The sequence below is a fragment of the Vicia villosa genome, linkage group LG4, assembly GCF_029867415.1.
Source record: "Vicia villosa cultivar HV-30 ecotype Madison, WI linkage group LG4, Vvil1.0, whole genome shotgun sequence".
NCBI classification, from domain to species: domain Eukaryota; kingdom Viridiplantae; phylum Streptophyta; class Magnoliopsida; order Fabales; family Fabaceae; genus Vicia; species Vicia villosa.
This window is the reverse complement of record NC_081183.1, coordinates 145,250,159-145,269,422: the sequence shown is the minus strand read 5'-3', so window position 1 is coordinate 145,269,422 and position 19,264 is coordinate 145,250,159. Positions and strand designations below refer to the sequence as shown.

The 19,264-nt window shown below is 30.9% G+C and overlaps 1 protein-coding gene across 1 annotated transcript; it reads left to right on the top strand.

The window, feature by feature from the left end:
* The first annotated feature begins 440 nt into the window (after positions 1-440).
* Positions 441-5,974, top strand: LOC131595394 (tonoplast dicarboxylate transporter-like). The gene is made up of 6 exons (XM_058867738.1): positions 441-941; positions 2,156-2,633; positions 4,294-4,337; positions 4,545-4,640; positions 4,949-5,462; positions 5,669-5,974. Exons 1-6 carry the CDS (start codon positions 507-509, stop codon positions 5,701-5,703), a joined length of 1,602 nt encoding a protein of 533 aa, XP_058723721.1. The 5' UTR covers positions 441-506; the 3' UTR covers positions 5,704-5,974.
* Positions 5,975-19,264: the final 13,290 nt, after the last annotated feature.

Genomic DNA, 19,264 nt, shown 5'->3' with positions numbered 1-19,264 from the left:
TAAAAATTATCCATTAAATTTAAAATAAAATAAAAAATAATCCATTAAATTTTTAAAATGTGTGAGATGGATTGAATTCATCTATGTGTCTAAATAGATGGATTGAATCAAATCCATTAACTAATATTTTACATAATAGATAAATTGAATAAATTTTAGTGAATGAATTGAATAAATATTGTGTTTATGGATTTTATTGCCACCCCTATGTGACATAGAAAATAAAAAATGTCAAATGTAAATTGTTTAATCAATAACTCTTAATCTCATCCAATAATATATAATTTTTATTAATTTTTAAAATAAATTTATTTAAATGATATACACCTACACGTTTTTTTACTGATAAATTTCCTTTTCATATGAACAATTTGGAAATTTGACATATTATACCTAATATATAATATAATAATAAAAGGAAAACCAAATAATTCATGAATAAAAGCCCCACATCTCCCAAACAAACTTGTCCTTTCCAACCATAGCCACCATTGATTTCTCCAAACATGTCTGATGAACAAACTCCATCATCCCCCATTCTCAAAGCACCACTTCTCCCTCTTCATCATGAACCAATCCATCAAACACAAAACAACTCCTTCACAATCACATCATCAATTTTCAACCTTAAAAACTTTTACATAATCTTAGGACCTTTATTGTCCTTACTTATTTGTCTCCTAGTGAAGCTTGATGCTCCTGCCACAAGCACAAAGATGCTTGGTGTGATTGCTTGGGTTTTCACTTGGTGGATCACTGAGGCTGTTCCACTTCCTGTTACTTCCATGTGTCCTTTGTTCTTGTTTCCTCTCTTTGGAATCTCTTCAGCTGATACTGTTGCTCATTCTTATATGGATGATGTGATCACACTTGTTTTGGGAAGTTTTATCCTTGCTCTTGCTGTGGAAAGATATAATGTTCATAGAAGATTGGCTTTGAATGTGAGTAATAATTTTTAATTCCTTAGATGAAAATTAATTAGTAGTTTATTATGTATATGATTGAGTGATTTAGAAATTGTTTTCTTGATTTAATTTATTTATTATGATTTGGTCGGTTTTGTTTTATGTTTTTGTCTTGAAATCTTTGTGGAAATGTTTCATTGAAGATATGATTGATCAATGTTGTTGGCTGATAAAAATATAATTGAAAGATGGACTTTTCTCATTGATGACAGATAATTTTTTATTTTTATTCTCTTGAATTTTTTTTTTTTATCATACTCATTAATGTTGATTTAGATTGTTAGGTGGCAGAAAAATGGTGGAGTATGTTTTAGTAATATTTTATAGTATTTAATTATATGGCCAACTTGGCATGCCATGATTGACATTGAAAAACTAGCACGTGGCACCTAGGGGGCGAAGTGACATGTCCCCTCAACTCATTCATTCAAATTAGGATTGAGAAATTGGTGATGCCCGCTTTGTAAAAGAATGCAAAATAATATAATAGAGCGCTCTAGACATAATTGATAGTGCTGATCTAAAATTTTTGTTTCTTGCACATAAATATTGTAGATTAGATTTAGTTGTAGGTGTATGTCTAAAATTTTGTTTCGTCTCGCTGAAAAATGAAAATGGGACAGGACGAGGAAAACATGTAGGATTTGAATCCTAAAAACTAAAAATTGCAAGAACTCTTGCACATTCGCCTTTGCAGAAGGCTGTAAAAAAACGAGGTTTAGCGAAATAGGTATATTAAAGGGTGCAAAGCTAAAGTTTTAATCAGATTCGTAAAAAAGTAGGTCAAACATACATGTTTTGCGGGTCGGATTTGTTTTGCAACCCTAATTTAAGTCCGACTTGCCAAAATATGAAGAAAAAGAAAACAAGACACTTTAAGTAACATGTACTCACATGTATTGTTTTCGTATATCTTAAAAGTTTCATATTATTTAAAAATCAAGGTCAATAGTTTATATAAAATACCCATACTCTTATCCAATTAGACGTCTTTTTCAAAAAAAAAAAGTTATAGCTAATTCTCAAAGGCCTCTTCAATAACTTAATTCTCACATTCCCTATTTTTATTTTTGTTATGCAATTTGATTAATTTGACTTTTTATTTTTGTTATGCAATTTGATTAATTTGACGACTTGCTACATAATTTTGCTAAAATTTATAGTGACATGTTGTATTACTTACTTAACAGGTAACCTTAATATTTTGTGGCGATCCATTAAATCCAGCAATGCTACTACTAGGTCTATGTGCAACCACATTCTTTGTCAGCATGTGGTTACACAACGTAGCCGCAGCAGTAATGATGATGCCGGTGGCAACCGGAATCTTACACCGGCTACCACCGACACACGAACAATCTGAATTAATGAACAAGTTCAGTAGAGCTGTGATTTTAACCGTGGTTTACGCTACACCAATTGGCGGCATGAGCACTTTAACAGGAACCGGTGTGAACTTGATCATAATTGGAATGTGGAAGAGTCTTGTCCCAGAAGCAAAACCAATAAGCTTCAACAGTTGGTTTTTCTTTGGGTTCCCTGTGGCTGTTTTTTTGCTTATATGCTTTTGGATTATACTTTGTTTGCTTTATGTTCGAAAAGGGTCGAGTAGGGTTTTGTCTGATTATTTGGATCGAGCACATTTGAAGAGGGATCTTGAAGCTCTTGGTAAGTTTTTCTACTCAACATTTGAATATTTTGATTATAATTTTAAAAGTATTTTGATCATTTTTTATCTATGCATTTGATGATACATGCATTAAATTTTGATAAAATATAGTTACAATTCACTTAGACAATACCGCATGTTAAACAAGTTTGTCACGTGAATATCTTAGTTGTCACGTTATTAAATAAAAAATATATTAAGGTTTTATTAATGGGTTGGCATGAGAAAGAAAGAAAACAGAGAGGAAATTTTTCAAAAGGAAACTATAAAAAATGGCTTTTCCTACCCATGTTGTTTCCTCCCTTTCTGCTTCATTGTCGTTTTGGTTAATTACTGTTAATTTACTTTTGGTTATTTGTTACACCAAATTAACAAGATTGTATAAAAATATACCAACACGTCTTTAACTTTACTTTAAAAACAGACTATTTTTTAAAGACCATTAAAAATAAAAAAAACGAATAAAAAATATTTGGGAAACTAAACCAAAATTTAAGTAGGAATTAATATAAAAAAACACAACTGCTTTATTAATAACATTGACCTATAAATCATTAAAAAAACCACATGAAAGGAAAAATAGTGTAGCCCTCCTAAAATATACTTAACAGAATTTATATTTAGGAAAATAATATCTATTTTTAGAAAAAAATATTATAAATATTAGAAGAGATAATAAAAGTCATCTTTCTAGTAATTCAATAAATATTAACAATATTATTGTCATATTGATTTCTTTCATGATAAATTTGAGATAATTAAGTTCATCTTTTTAGTAAGCTGAATAAAATTTAGCTATTTAATTCTCAAGTGCAACGAAAGCATGGAAGAAATTTTACTATCAAAATTAATCCCCTGAGTCAATCTCTAATCATAGCAAATGCAAACCTCCGAAATAAGCAATTTTATTGGTTATGATCACATAAAAAATGTAAGTAATACATAAATGCTTAACAAACAACTAAGAGTGACTACAAGCAGCCACCCCTAGGAAATTAAGAGCAGCACCATCAATATTACACACAGAATCGTCTCAAATTGTTGAAGTCCTGTGTAGGTTAGTCATAGTTCAACCCTAACAAAATAATTAGAGGTTCTATTTAACAATAGTGATAAAGATTTATGAGACCATATTTAGTTACGGTTTAACCGTCAAAATTTTAAGACGCTGTGCGATAATCCGTCTTGCACGTCTTCAAAGACGGTCCTGAATACACATAATCCAATAGATTTTAGGAGGATGTCAATACACTTCTTCACCTTCACAGAAAAGATTTTTAGGATCCAAAATTTTCTATAATAGAACCAAACAAAAAACCAGGAAGTAAGAATAGACCAGTGTAATACTAGTTAAGAAATTATTCACAAAAAAGAGGGTGGCATAATAAAGATGATTTCAATCTATCTGTATTATTCCTTTTACAAATAGTAACGTACGTAATTGATGGATCACTTTTCTATATCACGTTTTTCACGCTGACTGCGATGTCACAAAATTTCAACATTATTTAAAATCTCATTTTTTCTGACATCCTAAAAAAAATGTTCATTAATATCTTTTATGTAGTTTTCATTTTTTGAAATAAAAATGACAAAATTATTTCAATTTGCTCCTAAAGTGAATGTAGCTGTAACTCACTATGTTCCGGATTTTTGCAGGTCCCATGAGTTTTGCTGAAAAGATGGTGTTATGTGTTTTTGGGGTATGTCCAACTAGAAATTTTAACTATTTTATCTTAATAGATTAATTGATTAAATAAATTATTGGAATGTGGTTTTCAAATTGATTTGATTTTCTAATTGGTATTCAAACACATGTAATAATTTAATTGTCGTGATCGGATCATAATTATAAAGTAATTTAATTTGTTTTACAAGGATTTAACTTCGTAATGTGGTTAATAATATAGTTATTAATAATATTGTGGATGACAAGAAGAATCTCAGATGACTTACCTGGATGGGGAGTTTTGTTCCATGGTCTTGTTGGTGATGGAAGCATAAGTGTAAGTATCTCAACTTTTTCTTAATGTATTGTTTGGATATCAAATAAACTGATCAAAATGGATCAGAGCGCGGAATGAAAATTCTATTTCATTGTTCGAAAATTTTAAAATAAAACAATACAAATTCTTCATTTCACGTAGGGAAGAAATATGGTGATAAAAGATGGAATATAAGATAATACTATTTCATTCCATCTCATACCGCTCCTCTGCATCTGATTCTATCAATCTAAACACAGCCTAAAAAACGTGTCTGAACTTTGGACCAAAATTTCTAGTCATCAATATGAAAATGTCTTGCAATGTAGGTTTTGGCAGCAGTGTTATTATTCATAATCCCAAACATGAAGCAAAGTGGAGAAAAACTAATGAACTGGAACGAATGCAAAAAGTTACCATGGAACCTAATCTTGCTACTAGGAGCTGGCTTCGCAATAGCTGATGGAGTAGAATCTAGTGGTTTAGCAGATGTAATGTCAAAAGCCTTAGAATTCTTAAAACATGTTCCATACTTAGCAATTGTTCCTACTGTTACTTTACTATGTAGCATTATCACTGAATTCATCACTTCCAATGATGCCACAGCTACACTTCTTGTTCCACTTTTGTATAACATTGCTAGAACTATGCATGTTCATCCACTTCTTCTTATGATCCCTGGTGGTATAGCAACTGAATTTGCTTTCTGGCTTCCTACTTCAACTCCTTCAAATGTTGTTGGATTTGCTACTGGACATATTGAAATTAAAGACATGCTTAAAGTTGGTTTGCCTCTTAAGGTTGCTGGAATTTCGGTTCTGTCTCTTCTCATGCCGACGCTAGGTGAGTTGTTATTGTCTTTGTTCTTATCTATGTAGATTCTATACTTTTTATCAGACAACCAGATACGATACTGACATATGTGGTTATATTTAATTAAATTTTTTTTAATTATTATTAGGATCAGTGTGTCACTGTCGTATCTAATGTCTCTATAAAACCTGCGTACATTGGAAAAGAATTCTAATGTCTAAGGTTTCGTTTTGCAGGATCTATTGTTTATGGAACAAATTATGGTGCTTAATAGGTGACAGATGCAAATTCTCATTGGTTCCTACATAGTTTTCATTTTCCAAGTTATACTTTGGTATATGATTTTGAGTGAATGCCTCTATATATTTTGAATGCTTGTTGAGTTCTAAATTATATTCAAGTTTGTTGAAATCTTGTATATTCTTCAAATTGTTATATATATATATATATATATATATATATATATATATATATATATATATATATATTTTTTTTATAAACAGAAAGATTATAGTTATTTTGGTAGGTTGAAGTGAAGGCCTCTATTTTATGATCCACATCTATATACTTGTAGCTACTTGCCTAGTTGAAAGTCTAAGTGTTTGATTGTATCTCAATACCTTTTAAACTTAAAGGTTGTTTATAGAAGAATGAGTTTGTAGAGATAAAAAATTGCTTTAAAAGAATTTAATAAAAATGTTTTGAAGAAGAAAAAAAAGTAAGAAGCAAAGATGTTGAAAGTAAATGAGATAAGGAATAACAAAGATCACACCAATGTTTATTATAGTTCAGTCTAAAACAATGAGATATACGTCTAGTCAGGGCCGACCCAACACACTTAGAGGCCTGAGGCAAAAATTTAAATTAAATATTTTAATATAATAAAAACATTTTTATTTTAGATTATTGTATTTTAATTTTATGTTTTTTAGAATGTAAAATTATTAAATTATTCTAATCAATTTTATTTTCTATGGATAATAAAATCAACACATCTAAACACTCTTCTTATCATTTAAAAAATCATAATTGAAAAAACATCACCAAAATTCTTTAAAAAAACTTAAATTTCAAGTATTCTTTTTTTATGTAAGAGAACTTAAAAGATTATTATTTATAAGTATGATTTTTAACATGGCCGTTTTAAAGCGTTAAAAGCGGGCTATCACGCAGGCTCAAAATATTTCACGCTTAAGTTGTGGTTAAAAGAGTCTAAAAAATATTGGTTATGGTTAACCAATAACAAAATAAGGCCCCTATTTATTTTTCACGTAACCTACACAGAGCCTCCGAAAATTTTATAGGTCTTGATTTTAAATTAATCAATTATACACTACACATCCTAAATGGTTGTTATAATCATAAATTATCAATAAATTGCTATTATTTAATTGATATAAAAAATAATTGAAAAGATCATTATTTAAAAAAATAAATTAATTTGAACATATAAATATATAAAATAAAATGAGGCCCTAGGCGGTAGCCTTGGTGGCCTACCCCTAGGGCCGGACTAGACGGTCTAGTTCTTAAAAAAACACATTGTCATTTCATTATAATCAAACTTAAGCTCACAACCTTTACAACTTACGAACTCTTTTCAAACAAGAGTCTCTATTCAAGAGACATCACTTCTCTTGAATTATAATTTGATCACACCCAAAATATGATAAAAGATTACATGAGATTACACTAGAAGTATAGATGAAACAAATTGAAGCTAAAAAAATGAAATTGCAGAAGTGTAATATCAATTTATTTCTAGTTTGATGCCTTATTTTAGTAAAATTTATCGTATAAGTTCTTTATGCAACTCCTCAACCAATCTAGGTCAGAATGATATTTTTATGCATAAATGTAAGTTTGACTAAGTCAAATTTAAATGAATCGATTAAAGAAGGTTTATGAATCAAATCAATTATTATGGTTGTATGAATCGATTCAACGTAGCTTGTGAATCGATTCAAATGAGCTTTTTCCAATTTTTGTATGGTGACTTGACTTGTGATCTGATTCACACAATAACATGAATTGATTCATGACTTAAAAGTTCATGGCATGTTGCAAATAGGGATATATGATCTTATTCAAGGATTTTTATGAATATATTCACATGAATATATTCATGAATCAATTCATGGCACGAGTTTCCCAAGCTAACCTTTACATTTGAGCGGACTTATTTATAATTCTTGGTCCGTAACATTTAAGTCATTTTGCGCTAAATTTGTGATATTTCTCAAACACCTACATAAAGTTTTTTCTCATTTTATTTCAAAAACACAAATCAAATCCAAAGTTTTATTGCTAGAAAAATTCTCCATCTCTCTCAATCAAAACATTTATCTTGTGTACGATGATTCATCAACATTTGTGAATGTGTGATAATCGTTTGTCACGAAATCAATTAGATTACTATTGTGTGTTGAAATTTGTTATTTTCTAGCTTTTGGATCTGTTTGTAGAATTCATGAATTGAATTTCCATTGAAGAAAAAAAGCGGTCTTCCCTATTCATTAAGAAATTACCAAGGGAATGTAATGATAAGGAGATTAAGAAGGCGTCTTATGATTTGAAAGCGATAAATATAAGCATATCCCCATTGAGTCTGAATGTGTATTTTTTAATATCACATTGTATGACCGCTAAGGCAATGTGGGATAGAAAATTCTTATATGGACACAACCATAACACATGGATTTACACACAACCAATCATATTTTCTTTATTAATTAAAAAATTAAAATAAAATTGTCTCTCTCCTCCATTAAACCAACCACCCCCATGATAACAATTAAAAACGAAATTAAATTTTTAACAAATGTCAATTTTATCACTTTTTATTGGTTGTGCCTAAAAATATGGATTTAGGTTCGTATCCATACAAGTATTTCTCATGTGGGATACTCTTCAATTTCTCCATGAGGAAACTAAAGACGTCAAACAATATAATATTAACACCTTGACAAAAGAATATGAACTTTTTTGTATGGAACACGGAGAATCCATGGCCTCCATGCATATGATATGTTCACACATAATCAATAAATTAGAGAATTTAGGCAAAATTACATCTAATCAGGAGTGCGCTAATAATATTTTGAGGTCGATGTGCATGGAATGGCAGGCTGAAGTGTATGTTATCAAAGATATCATGATCATAAGTCGCTCAACATGTCAGCACTCTTTGGGAAACTCATTGAATATGAGAATGAGTTAAAAAGGCTTGAAGCGAGTGAAAGCATTGCTAAATATTATTCAAAAAAAACCTTTCCGTTAGATTCGAAGAGAATTAAGGATCCTAATTCTTGAAGTAGAGACGTTATCCTTTGATTTTTCTTGCTTTTCTTAGAATGGCATGTTATAGGTTTTCCTTAATCCATTATGTTTAACCTTGTAAAAAGTTAAGTCTGATTGGATTGATTTTTTTTATAGGATCTCTTTGTTGATTAATATTTTAAATTATAATTCTAGATTGTTTAAAGATTGATTAATTCAAAATACTTCAAATTTATCATTTGAATTATTGAAGCTTAATTCCCATATTGCACTCGCATCATCAAAATACTTCATCGTTATTTCTTTCTATTTTTTAGTTGGCTTTTTCAGTTTTTCTTTGAGTAACCTGTTTTTTTCTTCCAAGTTTGTTGTCTTTTCAACTCTTTTATTTTTCTTTTCAGATTTGTACTCATATTCTTTTGATTTTCTCAATTTCTAATTTATACCCCAAACTTATTAGTTGATATTTCAACAACAATTCCAAACTTAAATTAGACACATCTTTAAGACGTAATTATTTTACTCCAAGTAGGGAAGGAAAGTATTTAGGCCAAGGGTTACACTTATGGTTAAAGACAAACAAGAGGGAAACATTCTTCAGGGGGTTATACAATGGATACAAATAAAAATTGTTACCATGAAAGACTTTAGGCTAAATAGAAACAACCCGCCTCAGTGTGTGTAAACAATGCAAATGAAATCAACTAAGAACATACACATATTTTAAATAATGAATACATATCAGAATATTATCTCATAATGAAACAATGTGTTTGGATTTATTTGTCACTCACCGGGTTGGTTAGAGATGAAAATCCTACACAGTGCATCTAGATTGATGCGTCGTCATAGTTTGTTACGATAAACTTGCTTAATTCACAGTACAACTCAATTAAACTACATTAGAATATTCAGAAGTATATAAAAATTATTTTGCAAGTTGACATGCATGAGTACTAAAAATAGCTATGTTGGTTGATTATTAGACAACCACTATTTTATTATGAACTGTCAGATAATCAGATGAAAGTAAACAAACATAAAATAAAACAACAAAAACAAAACAAAGAACTTAATTTAAAATTGAACAATATAAAATAAACTAAAATAAATATAAGGTAAGAATACCTCCCCTGGGTTGCCTCCCAAGCAGTGCTCGTTTAACACCATTAGCTTAACACCTCATCATCCATGTTATGGTGGATACTTCATCTTCCAAACCTTGTTACTTTTATTTTTCGAGATGAAGAAGTCATCTTTTCCAGAGATAGAAACCACTTTGTGCTGCAGGTTACTCCATATTTCCATAGCATTACTTTGATGTCTATTTTTATTTTTTCTCATGGCTTTTGGAATGGAATTTTGATACTTCTTACTTGGAGATGTTGGTGGAGATGACACCATTTGAGATATTATACTTAAGATTTTTTCTGGTGGTAGTCTTGGAATTTGGCCTTCCATACTTGTTTTAATCATGCCTACTTGACAGCGATTATCTTTTTATTCTTATTACTTCTTGTTTTCAAGCACATTCAATGTTATTTCATCATCATAAAATGTTAAATTGAGTGTACCTTTTTCTAAATAGATATTACATCAACTTGTAAGCAAGAATGGTCGATCAAGAATAAGAGGTATCTATTTATCTTCATGTATGTCCATGATCACAAAACCAACTAGAAAGCTAAATTTATCTATTTTAACAAGCACATCTTCCGCTATCCCATATGGATATTTTATGGAGTGATCTGTAAATTTTAAATGCATCATTATATCGTTGACTTTTCCAATACCAAGTTTTGATTGATTGACAATGGCATCAGGCTCACACTAGCTCCCGAATCAATTAAAACCTTATTTAAATTTCCATCTTCTATAGTGCATGGGATTGTGATAGACCCAAAATCTTTTCGTTTGATGGGGATTCTCCTACCTTGTGATATCACACTACACTTCTCAGTTAAGATTACTGACTCATATCTTAATGTTCTCTTTTAAAAAAATATATCTTTCATGAATTGTTGGTACATGGGAATTTGCTTGAGTGCTTTAAGAAAGGAATATTGATCTCTAAATTTCTAAATATTTCATGAAATTTCTCAAAAAAATTCTCAAATAATTTCTTGTTTTGATCCTTCTTCTTCTTCTTCTTCTTCCCGCTTTTAGGAAAAGGTAGCCTAATCACCAATTTGGTCTCATTCTTATTTTTCTCTTCCGTTGGCCTTTTGGGGAACATAACTTCTTCTAGTTATTTCTTGTTCTAGTTAATTTCCAAATCTACCTTTATAAAATTATCATCATTTGTTTCCTTCTGTTTTTCATCTTCAAGAACCTTCTGACTTCTTATTGTGACAGCAGTAACATTGATATGATATATGGATTTTGTGAATTTGGTGCTCAAAGTACTCCATTGTGCTTGCTGTGAAACCTGTGTTTCTTTTTAAATTACTACTCTTTTTAATCTATGCGGATAAGGCAATTTGATTTATGACTTTGGAAGTTTTTCTTTTTGAGCTATGGTAGTAACGACATTGACACTCTCATGATTTATAGGATTTTTAATGGCGTTGCTTGGGAGATTACCTTGAACTTGTTGTGAAAGCTATTGAGCTACCTGTCCCTCCCGAACCTCTATATTTTTTATATATGTTGTAGTGTTCCTTATGTTATTCCGTGTCTCTTCTTGAAACTGGGCATATTAAGTAGTAACATTTTTAAGAGCTATCCCTCAATCTGCTTTCTTAGGGACAAGTTGTTGATGTTCTGACATTCCACTAGCTCTAACTGATCTTTCTAGGAAAGTTTGGATAATTTTTCCACCCGAATTATACGTGTTAGAATAGGGATTGGTTTGGTTGAGGTAATTTTGTTGCTCTAATTGTGGTAGAGGTGCTCCACAATACACGAGGACCCCCGTAAATTTATTAACTTACTAGTTGTGCCTGCTGAACTTGAGCTACGACTAAGCTTTTATGTACATTATTTTTAGTCTCCTTTCAACTTCAGTTGACACTTTATCTTCTATTTTTATGTTATGTGTGACTAGTTTCAAATTAATAACTCCTTCTGGCTTGTTTATGCATCGATCATATAATTCAAGATGTTCATTTGCATTAATGGATTCGACACCTTACCTCTCTTTAAAATTGAGAATTTCGTATTGTTTTATGAGGAAAACTGAAAGAGGAAAATATTCATTCAAAAAGTTGTTTCCATCTCTTCCCAAGTTGTGATTCTCTCTGTTGGAAGTGAATAAAACAACTATTCAACATCTTCTGTCAGAGTAAAAGGAAACACTTTCAATTTCTTGCTTTCTTCTGTATGTCCTTCTATCTCCAGAGTTGTACTCATTGTCACAAACCTTTGTATATGGTTGTTTGCATCTTTATTGATTTTACCCGTGAAAGGCCTCTTCTCTAGCTAACATATGGTTGAATGGCGTAACTGAAAGTTAGGTATATTCATCAGTTGATTTACAATTATCAATCTACCTTTCTCTCAAATTCTGCGTCAAAAGGAAAATTAGATGAAGATTCTCCTCACATACAAATTTCAGAAACAACTTGCTTTATTCCTACATGTTATTTGCTCTTAAGTGTATTTATTCCTAAGTTCTTAGTGAATAAAAATTTGACTATTCAAATCAATTCATATGGCCATAATCAATTGTAGAAGAATCTAAGCATTTAACTATGAAGAACAAAGTAGTTTCTATATGGTATCCCTAGTCCTAGGTGATATCTAATATAAAATATTTAAATCAAGTGTTATTGTTGAAAGTTCTTCCTAATAGGTAATCCTAAATAAATTCTCAATTTGTCAGAAAGATTAAAGCATTAAGTACGAAAAGAAATATATCAATTTAGAAATTCAAACTAAATCAAGAACAATGACTCATCCCTTGCATTGGAGGGTTTAGCTACTCAAAACTAAAATAACCAAAGACATATAATAAAAGTCATAAACATTACACAATGATCACAAATAACAAAGCTTCAATGAAGGAATTCGTTGAATTTGGTGCTTCCTATTGCTCCTATCGTGTTTGCCTTACTTCAAGATGATATTTCGTTGTGCAAAGTTAAGAGTTTTTGTAAAAATAAAGTTTCCTTAATTTAAATACGAATTTTGGGTATCTGGATGATGTCATACGCGTATTGGAGCGTCTGGACGAGCAATGGGAGTCTAAATGGTGAAAAACGCATCTGAAAACGTGTATGGTACATATGGGAAGCGTACATGATGCATGTGGGGCATATTTAAATGTGTATGGGGGGTTGGATATGTATATGGATATCTCTAGACGCGTCTTGAAGATTCCAAATGCCTCATACACGTTTTTGGACAAAGGGTACAAATTTTGAACTAGCCTTTAGTGTCTTCATAAGAGTTGTAAAGCATGATGTTAGATTTCATTCGACGCCAATCCCACGTCGATCCGAGTTACGATTCTCAGTATATGATCAAAATACCACAAATACATCATGATGTAAAATATGTTGAAATATAGACTTTATGAATCCTTCTTAACATTCGCCACATTCCTTTTTTGGCCATTTCTTTGACATACTACGACTTCAAAAACACATTAATCATTTTCCAAAACATCATATTATTAAGAAGATATTCCTAAATTCTTGTACACCTTATTTGTTGGTAAACGTACAAAACTTACTAAGTTTATTATTAAAAACACTAAGAGGTTAACAAATTCAATATAAACTTAAAGGTAAAAAACATAGTGAAATGGTGACTACTCAATGACTTATGTTATCTTCTTTGTATTCCTTTAGAAGATAAAGATCTTTAGCTTGTTTATGTTTTACTTTTGCTTTGGATGGAAGTGGTTGTTTGTCTTTAGCTTTGTGTATCTTTTGGAACTTCTTATGACCTAATTCTGGATTTTCTTTCCAAAGTTTCAAACCATCATACACCTTGATAATCATTTTTACCTTCCATAATTTAAGTCTAAGTTCATTTGATTCTAGCTCAACAATTTCTATGGCAGTATATAGAACGGGCCTACCAACCTTCACTAGTAAAAATTTCATGAGGGATTATAGAATACTTATTTTCTAACGTTAGTGTCATATTAGAGGACCCTGCTTTTCTTCCTAGCCTCATCATCATAGGGAGATACATCAAACATATGCTTACCCCCAAATTGCATAATGCTCCAAAAATATGTACTTGACATATGGTATAAGAAATGTTGAAACTCCTTGAATCATGAAGCTTTGGCGGAAGCTTGTGTTAGATAATTTCATTACAACCACTTAACAGATTGTTTGTCTCGTTCTTTATAAATTTCATCTTTCTTAATCGGAAGTTATTTCAAGATTTTAGCATATGCCATAATTTGTTGATGTTAGGCATGACAACGAGGTGGGTCGGGGACGGTTATTACCTCCCCAAACTCAAATCCAAATTCCCAAATAATTTTCATTCTCCGCCCCAAATTCAAACAGGGATGGAGAATTAAAACTCAAACCCAACCCAAATGAGTTCGGATATCCCACCCCACCACCATCCATTTAGTGAAAACAATTTTGTTAATATAAATACTTATTTATTCCAAAATCAAATTACATCAACTATCAACTATCAATCAACTATCTATCCATTAAAAAAATAGGCCCGCAAACTACCAATAATACCCTTTCACTTTAAATTTTTTTACACTTACAAAATGTTAAAATAGTAAAAACATAATCACTCAATTAATTCACCTTACTTTTCAACCAAATGCTACCAAGTGTCAATTTCTTATTTGATAACTTTTTTTACTTTCACTTTTTCCTCCACTTCTCACTCTTTCACTTACTATTTCTCTTTCCTACACTTTCCACTTTTCACTTTATTTGAGACACAAAATTCTTATTTTTAAATGTACATCAACTATCAACTATCAATCAACTATCTATCCATTAAAAGAATAGGCCCGCAAACTACCAATAATACCCTTTCACTTTAAATTTTTTTACACTTACAAAATGTTAAAATAGTAAAAACATAATCACTCAATTAATTCACCTTACTTTTCAACCAAATGCTACCAAGTGTCAATTTCTTATTTGATAACTTTTTTTACTTTCACTTTTTCCTCCACTTCTCACTCTTTCACTTACTATTTCTCTTTCCTACACTTTCCACTTTTCACTTTATTTGAGACACAAAATTCTTATTTTTAAATGTAAATTTTTTTTATTTTTCTCACGAGCCACTATCAGCAAAATACCTATTTTATGTTAATTAACAATTATCTTTATTTGTGACATATTATTCTTACTTTTAAAATCTCAAAATTTCAATTTTTCTCATAGATCACTATGAGCAAAATATATATTTTATTTTAATTAACAATTATCTTTATTTGAGACACAAATTTTTATTTTCAAATGTCAAAATTTTTATTTTTTTCACGGGCCATTATCAGTAAAATACATATTTTATTTTAATTAACAATTGTCTTTATTTGAGATACAAAATTTTTATTTTCAAATATCAAAATTGAATTTATATTATTATTATTATTATTATTATTATTATTATTATTATTATTATTATTATTATTATTATTATTCATTTTATACTTAAATAACTCATTTTAAATTTATATGCATATTTAAATAAAATCTATATAGAATCGAATAAATTTACCCGTGCGGACGCACGGGTATCTTACTAGTTATAAATAATAAAATAAAATAATTTTAAAAAATTTCATACATACTTTTTAAATATCTTAAATAATAAATATATAAATCAAAATAGCAAAAAATTGGCACCATATTTAATATTATAAATTATAAAAAATAAATAATAATATACATAATAAAATAAATGGGCGGATTTAGGGTGGGTATTAGTGTCCTCATTATTCGACTCATCCCCATATTTTATAATTGGGAAAAACGCAAACTCGATTAAAGTGGGTTTTCTCTACAAACTTCGGAGCTGATTCAGGTGGGTACCCGCATGTACGAGTTTTGTTTTCATTCCTAGTTGAAGTACTTCTGAGAACGATATGGCCACATGTGACTGTGTTGAACACTGCGAGAGACGTTTTGTATTATCCTTCTTTAGAATTTCTTTTCTTTTGAGGTGTGTATGGTAATGATATAGGGATTGAAATTTTTTTATTTGTTTTTATCCCCCCTCCACCCACACTCATTCTTCTCTCTCCAATTTCTTTTTCTTTTTTCTCACCTTTTTCCACTCTGCTAACCATAACTTCTCATTCTCTTTCTTCAAAATCTCTCTCTACCTCGTTCAGTTTTTATGACGATTTCTAGTAATTATTTGGTTTTAATACTTTAGCAAACATATTTCTAATTATACAAACAACATATAAAATTTCTTTATTTTTTGGAATGTCCATTGTATTCCCATCATAGTTGCCAATAGATTGGATTGGAAACTATTTTCATATTTAGTCAATCTATGTCTCTAAATTCTTGATAGATGCTTCAATGTTCTTATAATTTGTTTCTTGATCCAGCTGCATATTTTAGAAATTCTCTTTTGATGATTGCATGATTTAGTTCATTATTTCCTCCATTTGAGAAGATTTTATCGCCAATTGAGGTTGTTGATTGTGCTCTTGGTGATGTTGATGCTAATTATCATTTTCATACCGTTGTTGCGGTCTTTACTGAGAAGGTTAATGGTATTGTTGCAATTAATTGTTATTGAATTAGATAAAATTGTTGTTGATTAATGTATTATTGTTGATGTTGTCCTAGATTTTAATTTTGATATCGAGGTTAATATTGGTACCCTTCATTTGACTATTGATTAGGTTTGTCACTCCACTTGAAATTTGGATGGTTTCTCTAGGTAGGTGTACATTTTGTTGGTTGTAAATGCGTTATGTCAATCAAAGTATAATTTTGTGCCATCAAAAATCACATGTGTGATTAAATTTTTATCGTATTTATAAATATTGTCATTAAATCGACCAGACTGAGTTGAGCATGATTGATAAGGTTAAGTTATAACTACAAGAGTGTTTAAACTAGGCATGACAACGGGGCGGAGCATGGGCGGGTTTAGTCTGCCCCGCACCCGCACCCGTATCCCTATAACAGACCCGAACCCGCCCCAAACCCAGTCGGGGGTAAAAATTTACCACCCAGACCCGCCCCCGCTGAGAACGGGTTTGCCCGCACTCGGCCCCGCACCCGCCCACATAAAACTGATTTCTTTTTTAATTGCAATAAAAATTAATAATTAAATTAAAAACTTGATCATTTTAATAATAAATCTGTTGCTAAAGAGTAAAATAACTCATTTAAACATATTCCTAAAGAGTAAAATAACTCTATTTAAAGAGCTTAGTACCCACTTAGCAACAAACATAAATTAACCATCAACAATACATATCAAAAATGTTACAAACTTCCTGAAGCAGTATCATTTTAGAGGCTACATGTAGAGTCCTCAAATAGTTGAAAGATAATTAAAACAGAGGCTTCTAAAGAGTTCAGAACATCTTCAAAGTCTTCAAAGGTTCCACAAATCAACAAAATAACTAATCCAACATTTTGAACAAAAGATTATAAATCATCTTAACAAAATAGTTCTAAATAAACAACAAAATTTCTAATAATCATCATCTTCGAGGCGGGAGTTGGAAACAGAAGTAACACCATCGATCAACAACTCACCTGTATTGAAATATAAAAGTTAGAATATAGAGATTTAACTTGGCAAATCTAATACAAATAGTATCAATAATACCTTCATCATCAGATTCCATTTCAGTGAGTAAATAGTGTAACACCCTATTTTAATTAGATTTTAATTAATTAAGATTATTTGATAATTGGTATTGTTTGTGTGTTTATTTAATTATTGTTTGGGTAATAATTATTTGATTTTGTGGTAATATATTACTTAGCTAATTAATAAGTGGTAGAATTTTATTGGAATTAGCTATTGGGCCTAATGGGAATTAGAAATAAGAATAGTGGATGGGTTAAGCCCAATGAGATAATGAGAGTTAGAGTAGAATTCTATGAGTTAACCTAAATTGGATAGAAAGATAGAAAGAAGTAGAGAAGAGAAAAGAGGCAAAAGAATAGAAGAGAGAAGAGAAGAGGATTGTAGATTTCTTGAAGTTAGAAGGAGAAATTCAAGAGGTAGGGGTTTGAATCCAAGTTCTTATAGACTATATGATTGGGTAATGTGTGTTTGTGTAATCTTTTATCTCTTCATCTCATATTTTTGGAAAATGTTAGGGTTTATGATAAAACAATGAGATTTTATGATTTGTTCATGTTTAAAGTGAGGTATGAATGGCCCATGGTTAGAAACATGATTAGGAACATCATATGTGTGCCAATTTTGCTTTTAATTGATGTATGGATTTTGTTTGGGTTAATGGGTGTTGTATGAGGGGAATGGGGAAGAAAATGGTGATTTTCTGAGTTTTACGCAGCATAGGTCGACTTACACAGAGGTTTGCGTCGACCTGTGCAGCCTAAAAGGCAAAAAATCTGGTTTTCTGATGAATGCGTCGACCTATTGGGTCAGCGTGCGCATACCCGAGGGTGGCAGGAGTTCAATGCGTCGACCTATGCTTTTCTTTGCGTCGACCTGCAGATTCCATTTTTGGCAGATTTTTGTAAAGGCCATAACTTTTGATCCGTAGCTCCGTTTTATGCGCCGTTCGAAGCGTTAGAAAGCTATTGTGATATTCTATATGATAGTATAGGATTTAATTGCACTTGATTGATTAATTGTGACGTTATTATATGGAATGACATGTAATTGTCTTATGTGTGTTATGTTTGTATGTGATGTATAACAATTGTTGGAACAATTTGTGTAGATGTATTCATGATGTATGTGATTGGATATGTGATGGTTGTTATGCCTTGTTGCAATTGTTAATTGTGTTTATGAATGTTGTGTACAATTGGCGGATAATTCATAGAGTTGGATTATGGTGATATGCGGTAAGTTAAGATTGATGAGATAATGTTAATTGCATAAATTATGGGTATTTGTACATACATTCATAGCATGGTCGGCTTTATGGTGGAAGCGGTGAAACTTGGGTTCACATGGTAAGAGACGTTGATCCTTGAATGGAAATAGGCATAGAAGACGTGATCCTTAATTGGAGATAGGCGTATTGGCTTTGATCTTGTCTGGATCGGGAGCGTGGCTTGGATTCTAAACATTGAATCGGAAAGCGGTGAAACATTGGATTCACATTGGGTACCACATGCATTGAGTCACATTTGTTGCATTTCGAGTCACATTGTGTGTTATGTGATTGTCTTGTATACATGTGATTTGTTTTGGAGTGATGATTGGTATATGATATGTGAATTGCTTAATTGAGAAGTGTGATGAATAGTAAAATGTATGCTTGTTTTATGTTTACATTTCCCATTATTATGTTTTCTATAAGAAGTTGAATTCTCACCCTTCTGTTTGAATGTTATCCTTCGTTGATAACGTGCAGGTTCTGACGAATAGTAGCTTGTCCGAGGATTTAGCCGAGGAGCTCCTGAGTTTGTTATTGGATTAGGTAGCGAGTC

Bases quoted from the DNA above. Each gene is read 5' to 3' on its own strand.
- LOC131595394 (XM_058867738.1), top strand. From the start codon at position 507: ATGTCTGATGAACAAACTCCATCATCCCCCATTCTCAAAGCACCACTT. The intron at 4,338-4,544 runs GTATGTCCAACT...TTAATAATATAG, and splicing joins TGGTGTTATGTGTTTTTGGG to TTATTAATAATATTGTGGAT. The intron at 5,463-5,668 runs GTGAGTTGTTAT...TTCGTTTTGCAG, and splicing joins TCTTCTCATGCCGACGCTAG to GATCTATTGTTTATGGAACA.